This window comes from Hyperoodon ampullatus, assembly GCF_949752795.1.
Source record: "Hyperoodon ampullatus genome assembly, chromosome: 3".
Taxonomy (NCBI): Eukaryota; Metazoa; Chordata; class Mammalia; order Artiodactyla; family Ziphiidae; genus Hyperoodon; species Hyperoodon ampullatus.
The window spans coordinates 167,550,510-167,572,235 of record NC_136916.1 but is presented as its reverse complement, the minus strand read 5'-3'; the positions used below and the strand labels follow the sequence as shown (position 1 = coordinate 167,572,235).

Sequence of the window (21,726 nt, the reverse complement as noted above, 5' to 3'; positions counted from 1 at the left end):
CTCTGGGTCGCAAGCTGCATTCTGTGGTTGCTGCTCCTTTTCTGATCTTCAGTCGTTTGGTGCTAGGGAATGAATTAGTTCTCAGCTTCTGTGGCCTAGGCAGGCTGGGCTAAGGAGTCATGTTTGATGATGATGCTGTCCGAGGGGCTTGATGTGGCTGTTGAAGTTACTCTCTGGGAGTGGCTGCCTTGTGGCATCTGGGCAGAGGTTCTCGTTACCCACACAGGGTGGTGTGAGGGATCCCTGCGAGTGGGGGGCAGACTTGGGGGAGGGGGTGAAGGAGAGACGGTGGGATAACGGGGCTGGAGCCGCCCACATCGTTTCAAACAGACGTGTGGCTTCGTGCCTGTGAAGTCCACATGTGATAAATGTTTGCTGAATGACTAATAAATGGGGCAGTGCCTGGTGGGGGTCACACGTGTAACGTTCTAGGTGTAAGAAATCTAAGTGAGGGTTTCCTAGGAGTCGCTCTCCAGGCTGTGAGGTGGTATGTAGAGGTGCTTGCCTCCCATCCCATGACCTGCGACGGGTATTACGGAGGGTCCCTAAGTGCCCACCCGCGAGTAATTACCGTCCACACTGTTCCTCATGGAACCCAAGGTAACCATGTTAAAATAATAACAGTTCTTCTCAGTGTAAGCAGAGCCCCCAGGAGGGCCCATAGAACTGTGCCCGTGTGGGTGAGTCTTGAGATGTCATTATGCGTTGAGGAGAAACAGAGGCACGTTCAGTGCGGTGCTATTTTCAAATCAATGAGACAGCCCCATAATCATCCTTATGAAATGACTGGTTTTTAACTAAGAAACCAGGGAAAGCGCAGTGAGTGGTTGACTCCAGCACATAAGTCAGAGGAGAGCAGAATGTAGAATTATTAAGAAAAAAAAAATGGGGCCTCCCTGGTGGCGCAGTGGTTGAGAGTCCGCCTGCCGATGCAGGGGATACGGGTTCGTGCCCCGGTCTGGGAGGATCCCATATGCCGCGGAGCGGCTGGGCCCGTGAGCCATGGCTGCTGAGCCTGCGCATCCGGAGCCTGTGCTCCGCAACGGGAGAGGCCACAACAGTGAGAGGCCCGCATACCACAAAAAAAAAAAAAAAAAAAAAAAAAAAAAAAAAAAAAAAAAAGAAAAAAAAAATGCGCGTGCACACACACACACACACACACACACACACACACACAGGTATATCTCCATCCCAACAAGATTGGAAACTGAAAGTGTCCTCTTTGTTTTTCTCCCTGGGACATGATGCTAACAGTTACCATCGGTCACTCAGTCAGCAGACACTGGCTAAAGACCTGCACTGTGTGGCACTGGGATCAGAAGCTAAACCAGAGAGAGCCCTGCTCTGGAAGGAAATGTAAATAAATAATGGCAGTTTCAGGGAGGGGGATGGGAGCGAGTTAGGAGAGAGCAGGTGGTGACCAAATCTCGGTTCGGTGGCTCAGCTTGTCTGAGCTTCCTCTTGTTTGTAACATGGAGCTAATACTGGCCTTTGGGGATTGCTTTGGGGATTAAGTCAAGTGATAGCATGTTATATGAAAGTGCTGCAATGGTCTGTAGACGTGAAGGGCACTTGTGGAGGGCAGGATTAACTCCAGTGGGTCAGTCCTTCCAGGCTGAGAGGGTTAAACCCTCACCCTGGCGGGTGACTCACGGACCGAGGGCCTCTGGGGTTGTGGTCCTCCTGGAAAGGGCTGTTTGCCTTCCTTTGTCTAAATCCCCACCTTGACACCCCAGTGATCACTTATACACAAGATTGATTTTCCGTATCCAGAGAATGTATGAACATTCAAATGACTGCATCTTAGAGAATCAAAGAGTAGAGCCAGAAGGACCCCACTGATTGTGTACCAGGCATGGAAGCTGGGTTTTGTTCCATGTGCCAGCTTTCATTGCGTGTCAGGCAGTGGCTGCATCAGGCAGTGCTGTGTTCAGAAGGATTCTGAGGCCCCCTTCCAGGCTCGGTAAGAAAGTGTTATGATTGGCTAGTTATGTCTGCCACAGACTCAAGATTAGACAGTCAGGGGCTTTCCTGGTGGCGCAGTGGTTGAGAGTCCGCCTGCCGATGCAGGGGACACGGGTTCATGCCCCGGTCCGGGAAGATCCCACATGCCGCGGAGCAGCGAGGCCCACGTACCGCAAAAAAAAAAAAAAAAAAAAAGATTAGAAAGTCAGGAAATTTTCCAATCTTGATCTGATTCAGTCTCCACATTTTAGAGGCTGATGTACTTTAATTGCCCCACTATATTTCTATCCCCAGGTCCACCTTTATCACACGTGCGGTATCAGTTTCCCTTCTGTTTTGGAAGCTGATTACTACAAACATCTGTAGCTTTATGTATAATTTAGGTCAGCCTATATGCATTCCATTTATGCTAAGAAAGGCTGGAGTGAGTTTCTCTGTGTCAGGACTCCAGGAAGCAGGTAGTAAAGTAAGTAAGTAAGATTTTTCTTAGACTCGACCATTAGCTCAGGCTGTCATGGGATTCCCCCTGGGGTTGTGGGGAGGTGCAAAGGGTGTCTGATGTGTTCGGCCCTCCCCCCATCCACTGGTTGCTTGTGACTCACTAGGTACAGAAATCCACGTTGCTTCCTACCCTGCCTCCCATTTCTCATGAAAACCCACTTTAATGAGCTTAAGCACGAAGCGTTTATAATTTGACAAGCACCATATCCTCTTGTGTCTAGGCCTTTGCATATGCTCTTCCCTGTGCCTGAAAAGCCCCCAAATCTCTCCTCATCCTGGGGTCTCAGCTCAGAAGTCATTTCCTTTAGGAAAAGCCTTAACTGATCCTTACTGCAAACTGGTTGTCCTTCCTCTGGGTTCCTGTAGAAGTTGCTGGTTTTCTTGGTCTGAGCTCAGAGGACTGTGTTGATTATGGGTATGTTCTCAGCAAGCACCCAGCACCTAGTAGGTGCTTGGGAGGGAGCTGTGTGTAGGGTTGTTTCTTCTTTGCCTGTGTAACTACGTCACTGAGCCATCCTTGCCGGCAAGGACCCAGTAGAGAGTCTTATGATGTGTTTTGGAAGTACTCAAAACCTACAATCTGGTAGATTTTGAAAATAGCAGAAATCCTGAGAGAAATTGGGCATCAGCTTTCCATGAGAAATGAGGGAAATTCTGCTTTTCTCTCTCTCTCTGTCTCTCTCTCTCTCTCTTTTTTTAAGTTTCCTAGGAATCGTGTAGGGGTAAAAACCGCAGGATACATTTGTTATAGCACATGTTTTTATTCGCTTAGCTTGGTGAGAATGAGCACAGCACTGCTTCACGTGAGTGAAGGCAGAGGTGAATTCCCTAGTGCCCTGTTCACCACCAAAAAGCTTATTTTAAATAATTATTCCCTGAACATTTTTCTAAAATTAATTCTCTACTTTTAAAATCCTTTTTCCCCTTCTGTAACAAAACCTAGCCAACTGGAATTCCATACTTTTCCAACGGTGCTCTGGATCAGATTTCGTTTTTCCTTGCTGTCTGATGGGTGTAAATGAATGAATGAAGGAATGAATGAATGACCCACGGTTGTCATTGTGTCTAACTACGGGATGCCGGGGGGAGCAGAGGCCTTCGTTCTTTCACCGAACAGCCTCCGACTGTAGTTTGAAGCCCTCGTGGATGTGGGCAGCGTTTCTCGTCTCTTCCCTGCTATCACATGACCGGCTTATGCCCTTGCTCCTCACAGTGGGCCTTTCTCGTGCTCCTTTCCACTGTTAATTTGCCGTTTTCATCCGCTGTAGACTGGGGGAATGGATCATCAGAGTTGTTTAAGTTATCCAAAGTATGATATAATTAGGTCCTCTGGGGCCTTTGCTGGGAAGAGTACATAAAGGTTCTTCGTGAACTCTGACTTCTGTTTGAGCTGATCCAGGGCCCTTAACATGCTTTCTTCTTGTGTGTCAGCTCTGCTGGCTACAGCACCGGGTACTTGGCCTATGAAAGGTGAATCACTGCAGACGAGGAGCTGGTGACAGCTGGGGGGGGGTCTGTATTTGTTATATCCACCAAAGGGCTTACGAGGGTCCCTTAGCCAGTCACCTGGGGACTGACCGTGAAGGGACAAAGGTGAGGACAGCCACGTGGGCTGGCATGAGCACTGTGGCCAGGGCAAGAGTTTCGTGAGGCTGATGGGAGTTTTTCATACTCCGGTGGGCATGTCCTTCTCTTTTTATGAGAACTAAAACCGTGACTGATCACCACCTCAGCCTTAATAGAGAAGTGAGTCGTTGTGGTGTTACACGTGTTTATGTCTATGGATTAGAGCCTCTTGGGCCAAATAAAAGGCCTCAGGTGGGGGAAAAGAATCCATTAAAGTCTTTGAGAATTTTTCCGTTTCAAACATTGATGAAGTGCTACACTTATTAGCAATGAGAAGGTTTGATCATCATGGGCTGATCTGCAACACCAGACCTGATTGATTCTTAAGAGTGTGGAATCTGAATGCTCTGCAGGGACCCTTTGGTCCAGCCCCCCAGCCCATCCCATCCACCTTCAGACTAGGCGGTAGGAAGGGGGTGCCAAGCCCCCAGTTCTGAGACTCGACCATAATGATGCCATCTCAGGAAAAGCTGTTTTTAGCTATTTCTCAGGTGAGAGATATTAGGAGGAAGTCACATGTTACTCCATACATACCTGACACCCAAGGACTCAAAGTGAACCACAGCACTAGTTCTTGGACATGAGTTTGGTTTTCTTCATCCCAGGTGTCATGGATGATGCTTTGGACCATTTTAGCACAATGTGAGTGGGTGTTGGTAAGCCTTTCAGGAAAACAATGCTTTTTCTAGCATGTCCCTTCTCCCCCAAAGAGAACAGGATATTATGAAAAGGGCAGAAAACCATAGAGCTTCTCACCTGAAAGGCACCCTGCACGTCACCCAGGCCAGCTGCCTCCCTTTCACAGATGTGGAAACTGAGACTGGGAAACAGAGTATGGCTTGTTCCCGTCACAGGCCTCCTGGTGACCAACTCAGGTCTGGAGCTCCTGTATCCTGACTCTGTTTATTTAAGTGACTGAAACTGATAAACAGATGAGGACGCATTTGGCCTCAAGCATAATGGAAAAGACACAGTGTAAAATGATGAAATACGATTTTTTGGCCTGATTGGCAAAGCTGAGAAGGAGTATTAAAACAGTGTTGGTCTGGGCATGGGGAAGTGGGACTTATGGTATATTGGTTGTGAGAGAAAAACGGCAGAGCCTTTCTGCAGGGCAGTTTGGAAGTAGGAAAAGCTTGAAAGATGAGTTTATCCTGAAGGAGGGAGTCAGGATATCCATAAGGAATTAGCTGTAAGATGTTCTTTGTAGCATCGTTTCGATTAAAATATTGAAAAATCAGATCTCTGGAAAGGGGGTGGTTGAATTCGTTTGTGGCCTTTGTACAAAGTAAGTATGAGACCATCAAAAATGATGTGTGTGTGGTGTCTGGGACTTGCTTTGGGGGATGCTCCAGCCAGACATTGAGAAACAAAGGCGGCGGCGGTGGGGAGGACATGGAATAAATGTGCAAAATGCTGGTAACGTGAAGCGGGTGATGAGCATAGGGGTGCACTTTACTCTTCTCCTTTGTCTGTTTGAGATTTTGCAGGATGGAAAGGCAAGTTGGTGTCCATTCTTATTTCAGACTCGATTGAGTATTTTCCTGTGGGGACTGTTCTCATCCATTGTACTTTGCTTAACCACACACGCTAAAAAGCGATGCTCATATTCATTAATTATCATGGAAAGATTTTATGATATATGTGAACGGAAAAGGGCCACAAATAGTTATGGACAGCATTCTCATTTGGTTTAAGAAAAAAACAAACCCATATGGAGAAAACAGATGGAGTGTGTACACCTTAAGTGCATATCACTGGGTAGAGAGGTTTTTTTTAGCTTATTTGATTTTTTCCCCCTGCAGCAGATATGTATATATCACTGGTGAAATTTTACAAACAGTTGAGCTTAATTAACTATGTTGCTCTTTTGATTTAGGGAAGAGTATGGAGGAGATTAAGAAGGTGCTGCTGTTGGTGCTGGGCTGTGCTGTCCAGGTAGGGATTGGGCAGGGGGCAGAGAGGAGGGCTCTTAGGTTTGGGTTTGTGGGGATAAAACACCCCCTTAGGTGAGGTAGGAGTGAAGCTGGTTTCAGCCCAATAGGATGGAAAAGAGACGTGACACTGACTTAGGTGGCAACCATTTCTAGCACCTTGGGCAAGAGGCCAGGTGGGGATCCCTGGGGCCGGGTGCCATTAGCAAATTGTCCCCAGTGTAGGAACATCTAGAGCAAGGATCAGCACACAACCTGTGGGCCAAATTTGACCTGCCACCTATTTTTGTAAATAAAGTTTTAGGGGGACACAGCCATGCTGATTCCTTTACATATTACCTGTGGCTGCTTTCACACTACACTAGCAGAGCTGAGACCCATGGCCTGTCCAGTCTAAGATTTTTTTTTTTTTAACCATCTGGCCCTTTACAGATGAAGTTTACCAACTGCTGCCCTAAACCAGCTGTTCTTTGATCTTTACTTGTTTAAGAATCCCCTGGAGAGCTTGTCTGTGTTTCCCCCCCACACCCCAGGCGTTTTTACAGACAACCCCCCAGGTGATTGTCATATAGGTAGTCTGAGCCGCTTCTAGAGAAACCTCAGTGTGAGGGGCTGGCTGGTAGGAGGGCAGAGCGCTCTTGATTATAGAAGGAAAAGCCAGGGGTGGGGTAGGTGTCTCCTTTTGAAACTATTTCTGTGGCCCTGGAGGCCCCAGGTTGCCCTTGTAAAACACTTTTCATTAACACTTGTAACCCTCCACAGTGTGAGAGGAAAGAGGAATTTATCGAAAGAATCAAACAGCTGGACATTGAGACACAGGCCGGGATCGTGGCCCATATACAGGAGGTAGGTGGGGAGCTTTGTGGGGCTTAGCCGTGGACCATTGCTCCCATGGCACCCAGCAGGCAGGCCCTCTCCACCAGTGAAAAGTCTAAAGAGCACATCGCCCATTAATGATTTTGCTAATTTTAGGTTTCAGACACTACAGACAAATTGATTCGATTTGGAAAGGTGGCTGTCAGCAAGCTAAAATAAAGGGGCGGCTAAAATGAAAAAGAATTGTTTAAAGACCTCAATCAAGTCGTCTTTTGCCTCTTCTTCTTGCCTAATATGGACTCAGACTATTTTAAGAGCTGTCAAGTGGTTTAGGCTCAGAATTTGATTTACAGTCCCTGAAAATGTATTCTGGCAAATGTCACCCTGCTTCAAATGGTTGATCCTTATAGAGAGAGATTCACTGCTTCTGTCAGTGACATGGCAGAGAAACAACTGCCACCCCTTGGGAAGTTAAAAACCAGCGAGCCCCAGAAGGGCTGTTTCCGGAGACTCGGCCCCCTGGGTGGGGTCAGGAGGGCTCTGCACTAAGGGCAGCCCCTCCGCCGTTGACTTTGGCAGAGGTGGTATCAACTGAAGGGGTAGTTTCCCTGGAAACCAAGCACCCACCTGAAAGTTAGTTCCCTGACCTCCACCCCACCCTCCTCCAAAAGAAGCCTTGTACGTTTTAATTATCTTAGGAGGTATGGTTCAGCCTTCCATCTAATTGGACAGATGAGATAAATGCATGAAAAAGACATGAGCAGGAGCACGTAGGAGCAGGTGTGTAACTGGCAGAGGCAGCTGAACACAGAGCTCCCCACGCCGGCTCTGGGGACAGGCTGCTGGGCTTCCGCAGCCGGCTAGGGCACTGTGGGTTGCAGACTCTGAGTCAGGATTTGAAGCAGGAGATGGATGCAGCTTATGGCAGGTAGAGGGTCCAGCAAAGCCCCTCAGTATTGTAGGAAATATTCTCAACCATTCGTGTCAGTGACCTGTTGGCCTAAGAACCATTCTGCCTTTTAACTTTCCTCGTGTGTCCGTGTGTTTTGAAAATGTATCTGGGGACTAGGTCCTCGAGACTAGCTAGGTCTTCGCTACTCACTGTCTCCCCTTCCCTGTTCTGCCAGCAGGATATTTTTTTTTTTAAAGCATGCACCCAAAAAAGAAGCCCTGCGAGATTATCGAGTTCGGTGACTGGCTATGGAAACAGGACTTCAGAATTAGTTGGGTGCTGCTTTTTTTTTTTTTTTTTTTTTTTTTTTGCGATACGCGGGCCTCTCACAGTTGTGGCCTCTCCCGTTGCGGAGCACAGGCTCCGGGTGCGCAGGCTCAGCGGTCATGGCTCACGGGCCCAGCCGCTCCACGGCATGTGGGATCTTCCCGGACTGGGGCACGAACCCATGTCCCCTGCATCGGCAGGCAGACTCTCAACCACTGCGCCACCAAGGAAACCCAGTTGGGTGCTTCTTAAACATCCAGGTGCCCGGGCCCCACGGGAGACCCACTGAGTCAGAATTGGGAGCAGGAGCATAAGCCTTTAATTACAAGCTCCTTGAGTTACTGCTGTGCAGCTGTGGTTGCACCCCTGGACCCCCTTACCATAGGCCTTTCCCAAACACTGGTATGGAGCAGGCCTGGAACCCGGCCTCTCAATCCCAGTTCCGGGCCTTTAGGGTGCCCCGTACAATGGGGTGAGATTTCTCCTAATTCTCTGAGATTTACTGAATCCCAGCTTTTCTTCAATAAGGAGGAGAGGTAAGAAAGCAGGTGTCTTTTGAGAAACTGGAGGGCCCTGTCTTTGTGTCTTTGTTTTTAAACTATTCTCTCTCTCCATGTACTGCTCTGAAAAACTTAAGAACTTTTTTTGGTGTGCCTCTCGGAAGGGATGTCCCTGGTTTCTTTTCGTTTTCCCACGTTGAGGCTTGAGTGTGCTGATACCTTCCTGAACTGGAAGGATGGGGACTCGAAATTGATCTTCTGCCTCCTTTGGCTGGTCTGGGGGTGTCGGGTTGAGAGGGTCAGGTCGGCAGAGTCGTTGAAGAGGCTGCCCAGTGTAGACATAGCCATGGGCCTCCGCTCACATCTGATGGAAAGGGAAGATCCAGGAGGTCTTCTGTGAGCTGTGGGGATGAGATACAGGCTTACCTGAAAATTGTTTTAGATGATGAAATATTTCCCAGAAAGTCATGTAAGATCGTTATGCACCCAACATTCCAACATAAGATTTTTAACATTTGCCATATTCGTGTTAGATTCTATCTTTTTTAACATATAGTCCCTCTTTGCACCCGTGGCATCCCTAGGACTTACCTTCTTTGTGTTGTAAATTGATGCTTCAGTAAGAATATCTGGGCTTCCCTGGTGGCGCAGTGGTTGAGAGTCCACCTGCCAATGAAGGGGACGCGGGTTCGTGCCCCGCTCCGGGAGGATCCCACATGCATGGAGCGGCTGGGCCCGTGAGCCGCGTCTGGAGCCCGTGCTCCGCAACGGGAGAGGCCACAACAGTGAGAGGTCCGCGTACCGCAAAAACAAAAACAAAAACAAACAAACAAAAAAAGAATATCTGAGGACAGTATATTTTTAGGGAAATACTATATTGTAAGGAGAGCTCTCTGGTATTAAAAAAAATCCGTGTCCTCTTGGAGCCGGTGTTGAGACTGACTTATCACCCGGCCTGACCTATGCTAGTGGAACTTGGCTGAGGGGCGTCTGCACTCGCTTGAGGAGCCCCCTGCTCTCCATGGAAGATCTGTCAATGAGGGTGAATGACATCAGGGGACCGAGTCAGCTGTGACCCCACCCCCTGGCTGCAGGGTCGGGGAGCTCCCAGAACCTCCGGCCATGCCCTGCCCACCTCTGCAGCGCCTGACCTGTGCCCGCAGGTGACCCACAACCAGGAGAATGTGTTCGACCTGCAGTGGTTGGAGCTCCCGGACGTGGCCCCGGAGGAGCTGGAGGCCCTGTCGAGGAACATGGTCTTTCACCTCAGGCGGCTCATCGACGAGAGGGACGAGTGCACGGAGGTGCGTCTCCGGGTGGGTGGCGGACCGGCAGGTCTGGGAGGGACGCCTGGGCCCTGGCCACGTGGCCACCCTCCTCGTGCTGACTCTTTGTCTCAAGCCTGCTGCCCCCTGGGCCTGTCTCTCTGGTTTCTGGTGGCGGTGGGAACCGGGCACTTTCCCTGCAGCCAACGGTCACCTCCAAGAGCCGCATGGGAAGGTCGTTAGTTGTTCATCGAACATGGAGCTCAGAGACCCTCCTCGTTCACGTGCTCCTTTTTACATCCCGTTACTCCTGCTGCCTCCTGGTTTTTCAGTCTCGGCCGACGCCTCTCACTTCCTTCTGGTCCGCTGACCACTGTGCCCCAAGTTCGGGTGCAAGCGCTCCTTCCCTTCCCCCGCCCGCCCCGCTGCAGCTGATCGTGGACCTCACCCAGGAGCGGGACTACCTCCAGGCCCAGCACCCACCCAGCCCCCTCAAGTCCTCCAGCGCCGAGTCCACCCCGAGCCCCACCAGCAGCCTCTCCAGCGAGGAAAAACAGCACCTGGCCGTGGAGCTGGCAGACACCAAGGCCAGGCTGCGCCGCGTCAGGCAGGAGCTGTGAGTCCTCCGCTGGGCTGGGCTGTTTGTCCTGCTCTTGTGCTGTGTGTCACACACACCCGTGTCTAGCACGTGTGGTGCAGCGAACAGGAGAGCTCTGACTTGGGCCCTATAGAGTCAGCTGGGCTCCGCCCTGAGCTCCATTGGCGACCCTGCCCGGGCCTGCGCCAGGAGGGGTTCTACCAGGTCTCTAGGGCTCAGGCCGTCTGGGCTTAGATGACTACCCACTGGTATGGTTTTTGGCTGGAGGGAGGATGTGGCTCGCCCACGTCTAGTGAGCCGTCCCCGTTGCCTGCGGCTGGCGAATGTGCCACTTTGCCCATCACCTCGGGAGCTGCCCGCCTCCGCCTCGTCACCAGTGGGCCCTGCTGCCTGCCTGGCAGTGAAGTGGTGCCACTGCAGCCGGGGTCTCCTTACCTCTCTGTACCCCCAGAGGGAAACCCGCTGCCCAATGGATGCAGTTTGAGGGTGGGCATTGAAAAGTTAAAAATGGAAAAGACTTTGAGTCAGGAACGTTTCTGCAAGCCCCACGTGCCGGTTCCCCTCCTCATCCCCAGAAGCGCAGTTCCCTTTCCTTTTCCTGCTGGGGGCCTGCAGGGTGGCGGGCCGCTCCGCTGCTTGCCGAGCAGGCCCCTTCACCACGCTCGCTCCGAATCGCCCCCAGGGAGGAGAAGACAGAGCAGCTTGTGGACACCAGGCATGAGGTAGATCAGCTGGTGCTGGAGCTGCAGAAAGTCAAGCAGGAGGTGAGCAGGGAGGCCTGTCTGTGTGTCTGCGTGTGTCGAGGGGACTGGGGGGTGGGCTGGGACTCCCTGGTAGCAGTGGCCCAGGGTTTCGGGCATGCAGCAGGGGGAGCTTCCAGCAAAGGCTTCTGTTTCCTTCCCGCTCAGAGTAACACTGCCCGAGAGCCGCTTGTCCTGAGAACGGCTGAGGGGGTGACTTTCTTAGTGACAGCGAGTGGGGACCCCACGCGGTGGCCTGCACGTGGAGCCCCTCGGCCACCGAGATGTCCTGGAAACGCTGCGCTTCAGAGACTTGGCCCCCTCTTCCCTCCCCAGAGGGGTGCCCTAAGCTAGGCTCCCCTGTCTCTGCCTGTCTCCCAGAACATCCAGCTGGCGGCTGACGCCCGGTCTGCTCGTGCCTATCGCGACGAGCTCGATGCTCTGAGGGAGAAGGCGAACCGTGTGGAGAGGCTAGAGATGGAGCTGGTGCGCTGCCGGGAGAAGCTGCACGACGTGGACTTCTACAAGGCCCGCATGGAGGTACGCGCCCAGCCCCCGGGTGGATGCAGGGGAGGGTGTCGGGGCTGAAGAGGGCACAGAGACCAGGATCCAGGTGGGGTCACTGATGCTCTGCCCACCAATCCTGACTGCCTCGCATCAGCTACAGGTTCCTGGACACTCTTTTCTGAGAAATGAGGTGTTTTGCCCCTGTTGCCAATCTTGGGGTTTGGAGATGGGTTTAACGAGCGGGGTGAGATCAGGATGTCAGGACGTACTGAGTGGCCTGTTTGACGGTAAGAAATAACCCCCAAGTCTCTTCTCGCCACCTCGGTGGCTTTTGAAGGGGTTGAACGCAGGTCGCGGGGACCCTGTGTTGCCCTCTCCCTGCTCAAGGCCTCCTGCCGAGCTGCCGGCAGGCGTGCGTGGGGTCGGCTCTTTGGCCCTGACATGCTCCCCCCGCTGTAGACGGGCCCTGGGGCCCCTGGGCTGGGCGGAGGTGGGATGGGGAAGGCTGTGCTCCAGGGCCCGTGAGTTCCTCAGACCTACTTAAGGAGTGTTTGTTCCCTGAGGAATGTTAGTGGCACATTGGAGTCGGTGCATTGTCCTTGCAGACCACCTGCAGGAGCTATCCGCCCTGCTTAGCCAGAGCCCTGAGGGCAGGGCCTGGGTCCTACCCGACTACTCGGGGAAGAAGAATGAGTTTTTGTCTCTTCTGGAACAAGAGAGTGTTAGGTGTGACGGGCAGAGAGAGGAGCGCGGCCGTGCTCTCGAGCCCGCTCACGGCTGTGGACAGCCGCCACGCAGGGGCGCTCCTCTGCATACAGGGGGAGTGACAGGCAGCGCAGGTGCCCTCCGCCAGAGCCTGTCCAGTCTCACCGCTGAGAAACAGCTGCCTGTCACAGAAGGAAGAATGCATTAGTGCCACGTGGGAGGAAAGGTAGAGGACGGGGATTCAGGGTGAGGGCGAGGTTAATTTTGGTTAGAATAATATGGAACACAAACTTCCATGTTTCGTTTTTAAACTTCTGGTGGCTTTCATGTGGGTCCTAGTCTAGTTTACATAAGGATTAAAACAGCAAGGAGAGGAAAGCGGCGTGGGCACCCCTAGGTACAGTGGGACTATGTGGGGTGGATGCACGGAGTGGTCCTTGACTCGCTTTTGCAAAGCATGGTCGCACCTCACTTCTGTCAGGGCACGGGGGTTGCTGTCCAGAGGGCCGCGTGGGAGGAGGACAAAGGCAGAAAGATGGCCTGGGAGATTCCTGTTGTCCCATGTTTTGTTATTGTCTGAAATTCCCAACACTGAGGACAGGTGCATTGGTGCCGTGTGCGTCCTGGGTGAAGATAAGGTGGGCCTGTCTCCACTCCTGTCTGGGAGTTATAGCTTCCTGGTCTGTGCTGGCTCTGAAAGAAACAGTAGTCTCAGAGGCAGACACATAGCAGGGCACGGTCCTAGCTGCCACACCAACTTGGTGGGTGTTGGGCAAGTCTTGTCCCCATCTGTGAAAGGAGGAGTGGTCTGGGCGTCTCTGAGACCCTTGTGCCCTGGCGTCTCGTGACACAGGAGCACGTTTCCAATGAGCTTACGCTAGCAAGCCGCTCTCCACAGAGATGGGGGACCCTGGAACCAATCCATGCAGTGATTGCTGTGTTGTTGGCAAGGCAGTCAGGAGCTGGGTTAATGGTCAGTCCTGGGGTGCGGTACACACACACATCACATTCTTATGATATCCCCCCGCAGTGCCCAGGTTCAGGAGGGGAGATGGGCTATGGTTTGGTCTGCCCTGCCCATCCGGCTGGGCCTGGGGAATGGGGCCCCAGCTCGACTTCCGCCCTGGCCAAGCCCCTCTGACCCCAGGCAGGGTCGCTCACCTGCGCTCTGGGGTTCCAGCAGCTCTCCCCACAGAGTGCACTTCGTGAAGTCAGAGACGACATCTCTGTCATCTTCAGCAGGGGGAGGTGCTCAAGACACATTTGTTGATTTGAGTCCCATGCTTAGGATCCTCAGGATGCTCTCACCTTTCTTTTTTTTTTTTCACCTTTAATTAAAAAGAAAATCGAACGCTTCCCACTGTCCCCCGACCCTCTCGAGCTACCCCGGTCCCTCTCCGAGCCTGTTTGAAAGGAGGGACCACCAGCTGTGTCCTTCATTGCCTCACCTTCTGACCCAGTCCTCCAGGTCTGCCTCTACCTCTGCTCACCTGAAACCGCAGGGTCCACGGCTCCTGTGCCAGTCCAGGGGGCACTTCCCAGCCTCCCTCGCCCACCCTCTCTGTGGGCTCGGACACCACCACCCTCCACCGCTCACTCGCCTGGCTTTCCCGAGTCCCGAACTTCATCTTCTTGGGCCCACGCGGGTGGTGGTCCCCTTGCTCTGCTTCTGCCATCTGGCCTTTCTCCACGATGTCTCCTCTGCCTCCTGCCCCTTGTTTAGCTGGCACGTACAGACTGACAGGTCCCACATCTTCACCTCTGGGCTGGGCTTCTCCCGCACCCCAGACCTCAGTCTGTCTCAAGGTCAGCGTGTCCAAATCCAGTGTCCCTCCCTCCCTCCCTCCCTCCCCCCAACCCGCCCGTACTGTCTCTAGACTGGACTCACCATCCACCGAGGCAGGTCCTCAAGCCAGAGCCGGCTCGGCCTTGATTCTTCTTTCTTCTCCACCCGCTGCTGCAGCCCCAGGTGCGCTCCATCCTCCAGAGCCCATTTCCCCACCTCCCAGCCTGTCCCTGGCCGAGGCGGGTGTTTGGAGAGTGAGTCCCAGTGCCCGGCCGGCCTTCTCCATCGTTGCTTGTTCACATTATTCCAGTGCCTGCACGGGGACAACATTATATTTATTCCAGAATGCCCTCCACAGGCATCTGAGTGGGCCGTTCTGCCCCGCCTCTTCTCGTTCACATCCGCCTGGGCTGCTGCCAGAGTGGCCTTTCTAAGAGCTCCTCAGGCCCCTCCCCGTTGCTCTTGGGATAAAAGTCCACACTCCACCCCTTCTGACACCCACTCTGGTCCCCGTGGAACTCTCTGCCCTGGCCAAACCGAGTCCCCTTCAGGTCCGCTGGTGCCCCACCCTGAGGCCCCTCGGCCCAGCGCATCTCCCCGACACAGGGAGGGCCGGTGAGGGGTGGGCAGGCCACGCTCTGCGGGCTGCATCCCCAGCCCTGCCCCCCATTCCTTTAGGCCCCTTCTTACCCCCAGGCAGACTCACCGCGTGGTGTCGTAATGATGCATCGCCTGTTTCCCAGCTCCTTGAAGACAGGATCTGTGCCTTCCTGACCTTGAGTCTGAGTCCTTGGTGCCCACGTTGTCCAGCTTAGAGGTGGCCAAACTACCATCAGTCCTGGGGCGGTGTCCAACCCACCATCGGCTCTTAGAAATAAAGTGTTACCGGAACACAGCTACGCCTGCTCATCCACACGGCCCATGGCTGCTTCTGAACTGTGCCTGCAGAGCTGAGTAGTTGTGACAGACTTAGGACCCGAGAAGCCAGAAATATTTATTCTCTGGCCCTTTACAGACCCATGATCTGGCCCACAGTGGGTGCAGTGAGGTTTTAAATGAGCAGCAATAACTGTGTGTTTATGCAGCTTTTTCCACACACCAGGAACTTAGTGTGTTAAGCTCAAACCGTATCATCACCTTTAAGCCTCCTGGTGGCCTGGTGAGGTTAAGCAGCCAGCGTTAGGTCCTCTCATTTTTTCAGATAACAAAACTGAGAATAAATTAATAACTTGCCCAACATCGCAGTTGGTAAAGAGGTGGACCAAGGTGGCGTTGAAATGCCTCTCTCCACCTCTGGGACCCCAGCCTTGCCAAGGAAGGAGGAAATAAAAGGGGTGGGGTCACGCAGACAAAAGGGGTGCAGGGGAGGGTGGCTGGGGGAGAGGGTGATGGCGGCCACTGCCTCAGACGCCATGGGGGCTAAAGGGACGCCCGGCCTCTGGCAGTTCATGTCAGCACGTGGACATCACATTGTAAGCTGAGAATGTTGAAATGCAGGGAACTAAGATCGCCTTGAGCAAGGAGACCTCTGTTCCCACTTGGGACTCTGTGTTTCCTAATGACTTTTAAGGAGTTTTGATAAAATTCAGCAGCAGAAGAAGTTAGAGCAGGACAGACCTGATGCTTGGTTTATGGTTCAGTCCACCACGCTCCTCGAATCAGAAATTTAAAAGCAGGCTGGTGCTCTGTGAAGCTTAAGGGGCTGCAGCGGAACCAGACGGAGGTTAGCGAGGGGCTTGGGTGCTGCGGTCCCAGGTGCAGTGGGCAGGAGCCCATTTTTTCTTTGGTTCTATCCCACCTCCTGGAGTTCGGTGCTTTTGTTAGCCTGTCGCTTGGTGATGCTCACTGGGTGCTACCCTGAACAGTGTCTCACGGGGGCGTGACAAGATGGTGAGAACGGCAGCCGACCTGCTTACTGGGCCTCGGGCCCCGTGCACGGACTCCTTCACGTGCGTTATCGCCTATGATCCCCACCTCAGCCCTGTTTTCATGCCCAGCAGAGGACGAGGGATCGGTGGTTGAGAGACACGCGTTTGCTTCAGGCGCCACGGCTGGTAGCGCGCGTGGCGGACGGGGGACCGGAGCCATCGGCCCACGTTCCCAGTCACTGCTCCTGGTCATCACGTAGACGAGCAGGGGCAGCTCTCGAGCCATTTGGGGACCAGCCGTCAGGCCTGGCCTGTGATTTCCTAAACGTGGCCCCTCAGCTGTTTGCCGGGCTGGGTCAGGCCTTTATAAATAGCCACCTGATTCAGTTGGGGTCAGGTCCTCAGCGGCGGGCTGGCCTCGGGCAGCTGCCCAGAGGCAAGGAGGCGGGCGTCTCCCTGGGGGCCGAGCCCTGGGCTTGCTGCGAGAGCTTGGGCTCACTTCCTTGCAGATCTGGCTTCTCACTTCTGAGGCAGTGAGGTGTGCAAGGCTGGTTATTTCTGTTGCCTAATATATGGTGGAAGTTGATACCACCGGAAAGTTAAGATGTTTTTGAACAGTACTGACGGTTAGAAGTCCTCCTACCCGGTGCTATATTCTGCTCCTGGTCCTCCTTGTCTGTCCCTGCCTGTTGGAAATCTCTGAGGCCTTCAAGGCCCACCTCGCATGCCACCTGTGGTTCCCCCTCATGGCATGATTCAGCTGACAGGTGTTCATTGAACACTTCCGTGAGGCCCACGAGGGAAGTGGAATATCCTGCCCCCAGGAGTTCACAGTCTGGGGGAAAAGGACAGGCCAGCTCACTGTTGCCTCACAGCATACCCAGGGTGCTCTGGGAGCCCAAGTACCCGACTCGGCAGGTGGGACAGAGAGAATCTGCCACCACTTCTCAGAGGGGCCAACTCACGCTGGGCTTTGGAGGTTGAATAGGAGTTGGTCATGAGGATGAAGGGGTGGCCTGTGCTGTGGGAGCTCGGGGCTGGGAGTGCTGGTGTGTAGACCTGTTGGAATGCCAGGTGAGAACAGTGGGGGTGGGACGGTGGCCAGAGAGGGTGGACCAGGTCTTCTTCCTGCTTGAAACCCCTCTGTTTGAGCTGTGGCTCACACTGTTATTGGTAGCCTGGGCCTCTTATCCGCACGAGCCCCTTGAGGATGGGTTGCAGGCAGCTTGAGGGCGGTGGAGAGAACCCAGGTCTGGAACTCTCTGGCCCAGGTTCGAGTCCCAGCTTCACCCCTTGCTGGCTTTGTGACTTTGGGCTTATTCCTTAATTTACCCAAATCAGCCTCTTCCTCCGTCGGAAGACACTGTTCCTACCTCCCCCAAGGGCCACTGTGACGAGTGAGCGGGGCAGGGACAGGGAGTGCCTAGTGCAGGCCCAGCCACATAGCGGACGTCATCTCCAGCAGAGAGAGGGCGCCCAGGGAATTTAGAATTTCAATGATTATACCTTTTACGGCTGCCGGGCTTTGATCAGACCTATGTCCGCTGACCGGAAGGCTTGCAGTTTTCTCTCTACCAAGTATCTTGGATTCTGGCCTTTGCAGGGCGAATGAATGGGTGGTGGATAAGCAGAGCTCCCCACCCAGCTCCCAGCGGTTAGAACCCAAAAGCGGGGCAAGCCTTACAACACTGCCCACCGGGAGAAACGGACACATTCCCCTGTGTGCGTGTTCACCAGCTGAAGGCACTCGGGAATCTCAGTCCCCCAGAGATGCTGAGTGGTGCTGGAAGGACTCTGGGGAGAGGAGAAACCGAGAAGCCCCTTAACCGGTGGCGGGGGTGTGGAGCAGAGATGAGGTGAAAGATCTGAATCCCTTGTGTGTGCTGGGCTGCATGCACAGGACCAAGAGTTCCTCGGACCCCTTGCCTGCGAGGGACCCTGCAAGGGAACAGCCATTGTATTCTACACCCAGCACGTGCCCGGCACACAGGAGGCCTAGGGACTTATTTATGGGGTTCACAGTCTTAAAGGCTCCCTGTTTCCAGGACATCGCTGAGAACTGTTGTTTTTCCAAGAGTATGTGTGTAAAATGTTCAAATACGAGCTGTGCATTGAATGAAAGCTTGTCTGAATAGCTGTTTTTCCCCAAGACCCTGATCAGTGGAATGAATGTTGAATTGAGAGCACTAGACTCAGTCCTTGAACCTGGGACAGACTCTTAGCCCCACCCCTTCCTTGTTAAGGAAATGGAGGCTCAGCAAGGTCCCGGATCTGTCAGTGGAGTCCACTTGTCCGACCAGAGCAGGTTATAGACGTCACGTGCCTTTGCACTGTGGCCGGCATAGGAAAAGTTACCTTTCCGGATTTAAATATTTTCTTTCGGTCGAGAAAGTCCATTTGGCCTGACCCAATGAAAAAGGTGCAGGTGCTCAAAAGTGGAGACAAAACTCTGACAGCAGCAGCCTTATCCCTGGATTTTTTGTTTTGGTCCAGAGGCCTGGAGGAGCTCTGGTCTCAGAGCCCTGTCGTCCTGAACCAGGTGCCTTTATCTGATGGTGCTCATGTCTGTTTTTGCTGCCCAGGAGCTGAGAGAAGATAATATAATTTTAATTGAAACCAAGGCCATGCTGGAGGAACAGCTGACTGCCGCTCGAGCCCGGGGCGATAAAGTGCATGAGCTGGAGAAAGAGAACCTGCAGCTGAAATCAAAGCTTCACGACCTGGAATTGGTATTGCAGACTCTTGTCTCGATCAGATCTGTCTAAACAGATTGGGGAGGTTTCGGGTTTGTGCTGCTCCCCTCTCTGGCTTTTCCGTCGCTGGGTTTGGTGCCACTGCCGACACAGGGACTCGCTGACTGCAGAGCGTGGCTCGCTCCGCTCAGCGGGCTCGGGTGGGCACCACTGAACGCCCACAGATGGATAGGACGGTACTTCTGGGTTGCTTTTCTGTACAGATGAGCTAACGTGTGTGTCTTCTGCAAGAAGGGTCTCTGCTGGCTTTTATGGCGTGGGCTGGGCTGTGATTTGTGAGTTTCTTTACAGGCTTCTCAAGGCACGTTAGGTGCCCTAGAGCCTCGAAGCCACCTGTCACCATGGTACTTGCTCTAAAGCCCTGGGCCGTAAGTCACTTTGTTCAGGCAGCATTCAGTTAGAGACCTCGGCTCTCTTATCACCTCCATTGCCAGTCAAGGTATCTTTCGGTGGCTGTAACTCTCACAGCTGGGCCCTGTGTTGGACTCATTTCTGTGCAGGGAAGTGAGCAGGTGCCTGGGGTCCGTTCATCCTCGGGGAATGAGGGTGGATGCACAGGGGCCGGGGCCTGTCCAGAGGAGCCCCCCGGCCACGTTCTCACTCCGTCCTCCTTCCTGCACTAGGACCGGGACACGGACAAGAAGCGAATAGAGGAGCTGCTGGAAGAAAACATGGTCCTCGCGATTGCCCAGAAGCAGAGCATGAACGAATCCGCCCACCTCGGCTGGGAGCTGGAGCAGCTGTCCAAGAATGCAGACCTGTCCGACGGTAGGTAGCGCCCGGCGCCTGGGAGCCAGCCTGGCTGAGGCCGCTTCCTCAGCCAAGGAGCGGAGCCCTCAGCTCTATATCTTCCGTGTCAGGCCATCCATTCACCCCAAGTAAGTAGGATTTCCTTCAAGTGCCATTTGGAACTGTTTCATTACCCTTCTCCCCAAGGAGAACATGAGGGGTCTGGCAGCCTTGATGTCAGGACACGAAACACAAATCAAGTGTTGCCAGGTTTCCCAGTTCCCATATGGACGGTCCCAGGAGCTTCCAGATTACAGCACGCTGACACCGGAGGACATCATAGGCCTGTCTGTGGACGGTTGAAAGCTCTGGATGGCAGGAGACGTCCCCAGTGGTCACTAATCCCCACTAGAAATGTACCCTGGGCATTATTTCCTCCATCCATTTGCATAATTGGGCAAGACGGATGCAGTCTGTTCTCTGTCTCTCTGGGTGGGCGCTGCTAAGAGGCTGCTTCTCACAGGACCCAGGCCTCTTCTTGTCCCTCCTATGCTTGCACCGCTGCCCCTGCGCAGACAGATGGGGTGTCGGCCAGGGGAAAGTGGGTGGGGCAGCAGTCAGCACCGCAGCAGGAAGCTTCGGCGCCCAGCAAACAATAAGCCAGTTCCTGTGTTCAGAAATAGCACACGTGCCCCTGGTAGTGCGAGTTATTGTTCACTTAGAGCTGGAGAGAGCGAGGCGGGGCTTTTGGCTGGTTTGGGGGCTGCTTTTTCAGTTCTGATAAACACCCCCCCAAATAATGGCCAGGTCGTCGACTGTAGCTGGAAACGTCTTCTCTTCGAGGGGTCCCATCAGTTCCAAACAAAAAATCAGCTTATTAAACTGCTCATCCGTGAGGGAAGTTAGTCGTATCTGTGCTTCGGTGCCCGCACACTGTGCGGGGGGCTGAGGGTGGGGTCACCCTGATTCCCGGCTCTGGGAGGAGTACAGGTCCATCGGGGAGGACCACTGCCCCCTGGCGGAGCAGGGAAGCGGTGCAGGCCTCCTGGGACCGTCCCAGACCAAACGAGAGTATTTCTGTTAGAAACCAGGGTGACCTGTGGGGTCAGAAATCCTCCCCCCTTTAGATGACTACTCAGTATAGTTTGTGGGCCCTTTCAGGTCAGTGAGCATGGTTTATTCTTGGTGTTCCCAACTCCTGGTGCTTAGCTGGGAGCTAATGAACATTGACTTGAATGAAGGCCTGATGCAGGCAGAGCCTGAATATACTTCTGCATGGGTGGTGTGCTGCCTTCTTGATTCAGAAAGACCTGGCTTAAAGTCTTGGCTCCTCCACTGGAGGTTAGCTGGGTGACCTCTTTTACACCTCAGTTTCCTTATCTGCAAAATGGGGGTAATGAAGCTGCTTCATAGGAGGAGACAGTGAAACGTGATGCCATGCCTGGCCCATGGCCAACAATAAGGGACAGCTGTTCTTGTTGCCAAGGTCTTAATGAAACACATCCCATCACTCTGGCTGCTTGGGGGTGCTAATGAGCATAGCACTCAGTAGTAAACTGTTGTGTCATAGTAATAGTCTTTGAAGCACTGGCTTTTATGGAAGAAGAAAGGAGGCTTATGGTCAATGCTGTTGTTTAACTTGTAGGACCTTAGGAGTTAGTCCCCATGAGTACAGAGTTTCAGTTTGGGATGATGAAAAAGTCTGGAGGTGGATAGTGGTGATGGTTGCACAACAGTGGGAATATAGCTAATGCCACAGAACTGTACACTTTAAAATGGTAAATTTCATGTTAAATATATTTCACCCTGATTAGAAAATGTTCTTTTTTCATGAATGCTGCCAAGGTACTGTCCCAGTGATCCCAGGCTGAGAATTAGCTGAGTTTTAGTTGAGGTTTGTTTCATTTGTAGCATAGTTTCATATGTTGCAAGCATGTGTGCTTATGTGCATCAGCGCTGGGCCTGGGTCAGAGCCGCGGACACTGTCCACCTCCACTGCTTCACTGCCTGTTGTTGCTTGGGGTCTTGAGGACGTTCAAGCTTGTTGGGTCTGAACTGCTATCCTCGGTGGAAGATGAGAACTCAGAGAGGCTGGCACATGCCTTTTAATCCTTGCGATCACCCAGAGGATCTGAACACACACACTTGTTTCTAGCTTGATGTGCTCACTATGGAAGCCATCGTCCGGTATGTACCCCTGCCCCTGGGGTGATG

The 21,726-nt window shown here is 53.1% G+C and overlaps 1 protein-coding gene across 2 annotated transcripts in view; it reads left to right on the top strand.

The window, feature by feature from the left end:
* The window catches only part of CCDC88C (coiled-coil domain containing 88C), a gene marked incomplete at its 5' end in the record, with an annotated part of 125,924 nt that overhangs the window by 59,476 nt on the left and 44,722 nt on the right, over window positions 1–21,726 (top strand). The window contains 8 exons of one of the 2 annotated variants that reach the window (XM_079699613.1): window positions 5,972–6,030; window positions 6,789–6,872; window positions 9,725–9,865; window positions 10,258–10,442; window positions 11,107–11,188; window positions 11,546–11,704; window positions 18,613–18,759; window positions 19,407–19,551. In XM_079699613.1, the coding sequence (XP_079555739.1) occupies window positions 5,972–6,030; window positions 6,789–6,872; window positions 9,725–9,865; window positions 10,258–10,442; window positions 11,107–11,188; window positions 11,546–11,704; window positions 18,613–18,759; window positions 19,407–19,551 (1,002 nt within the window). Of the gene's footprint in view, window positions 1–5,971; window positions 6,031–6,788; window positions 6,873–9,724; window positions 9,866–10,257; window positions 10,443–11,106; window positions 11,201–11,545; window positions 11,705–18,612; window positions 18,760–19,406; window positions 19,552–21,726 lie in introns of both variants that reach the window. The other variant, XM_079699612.1, reaches the window with a different exon arrangement.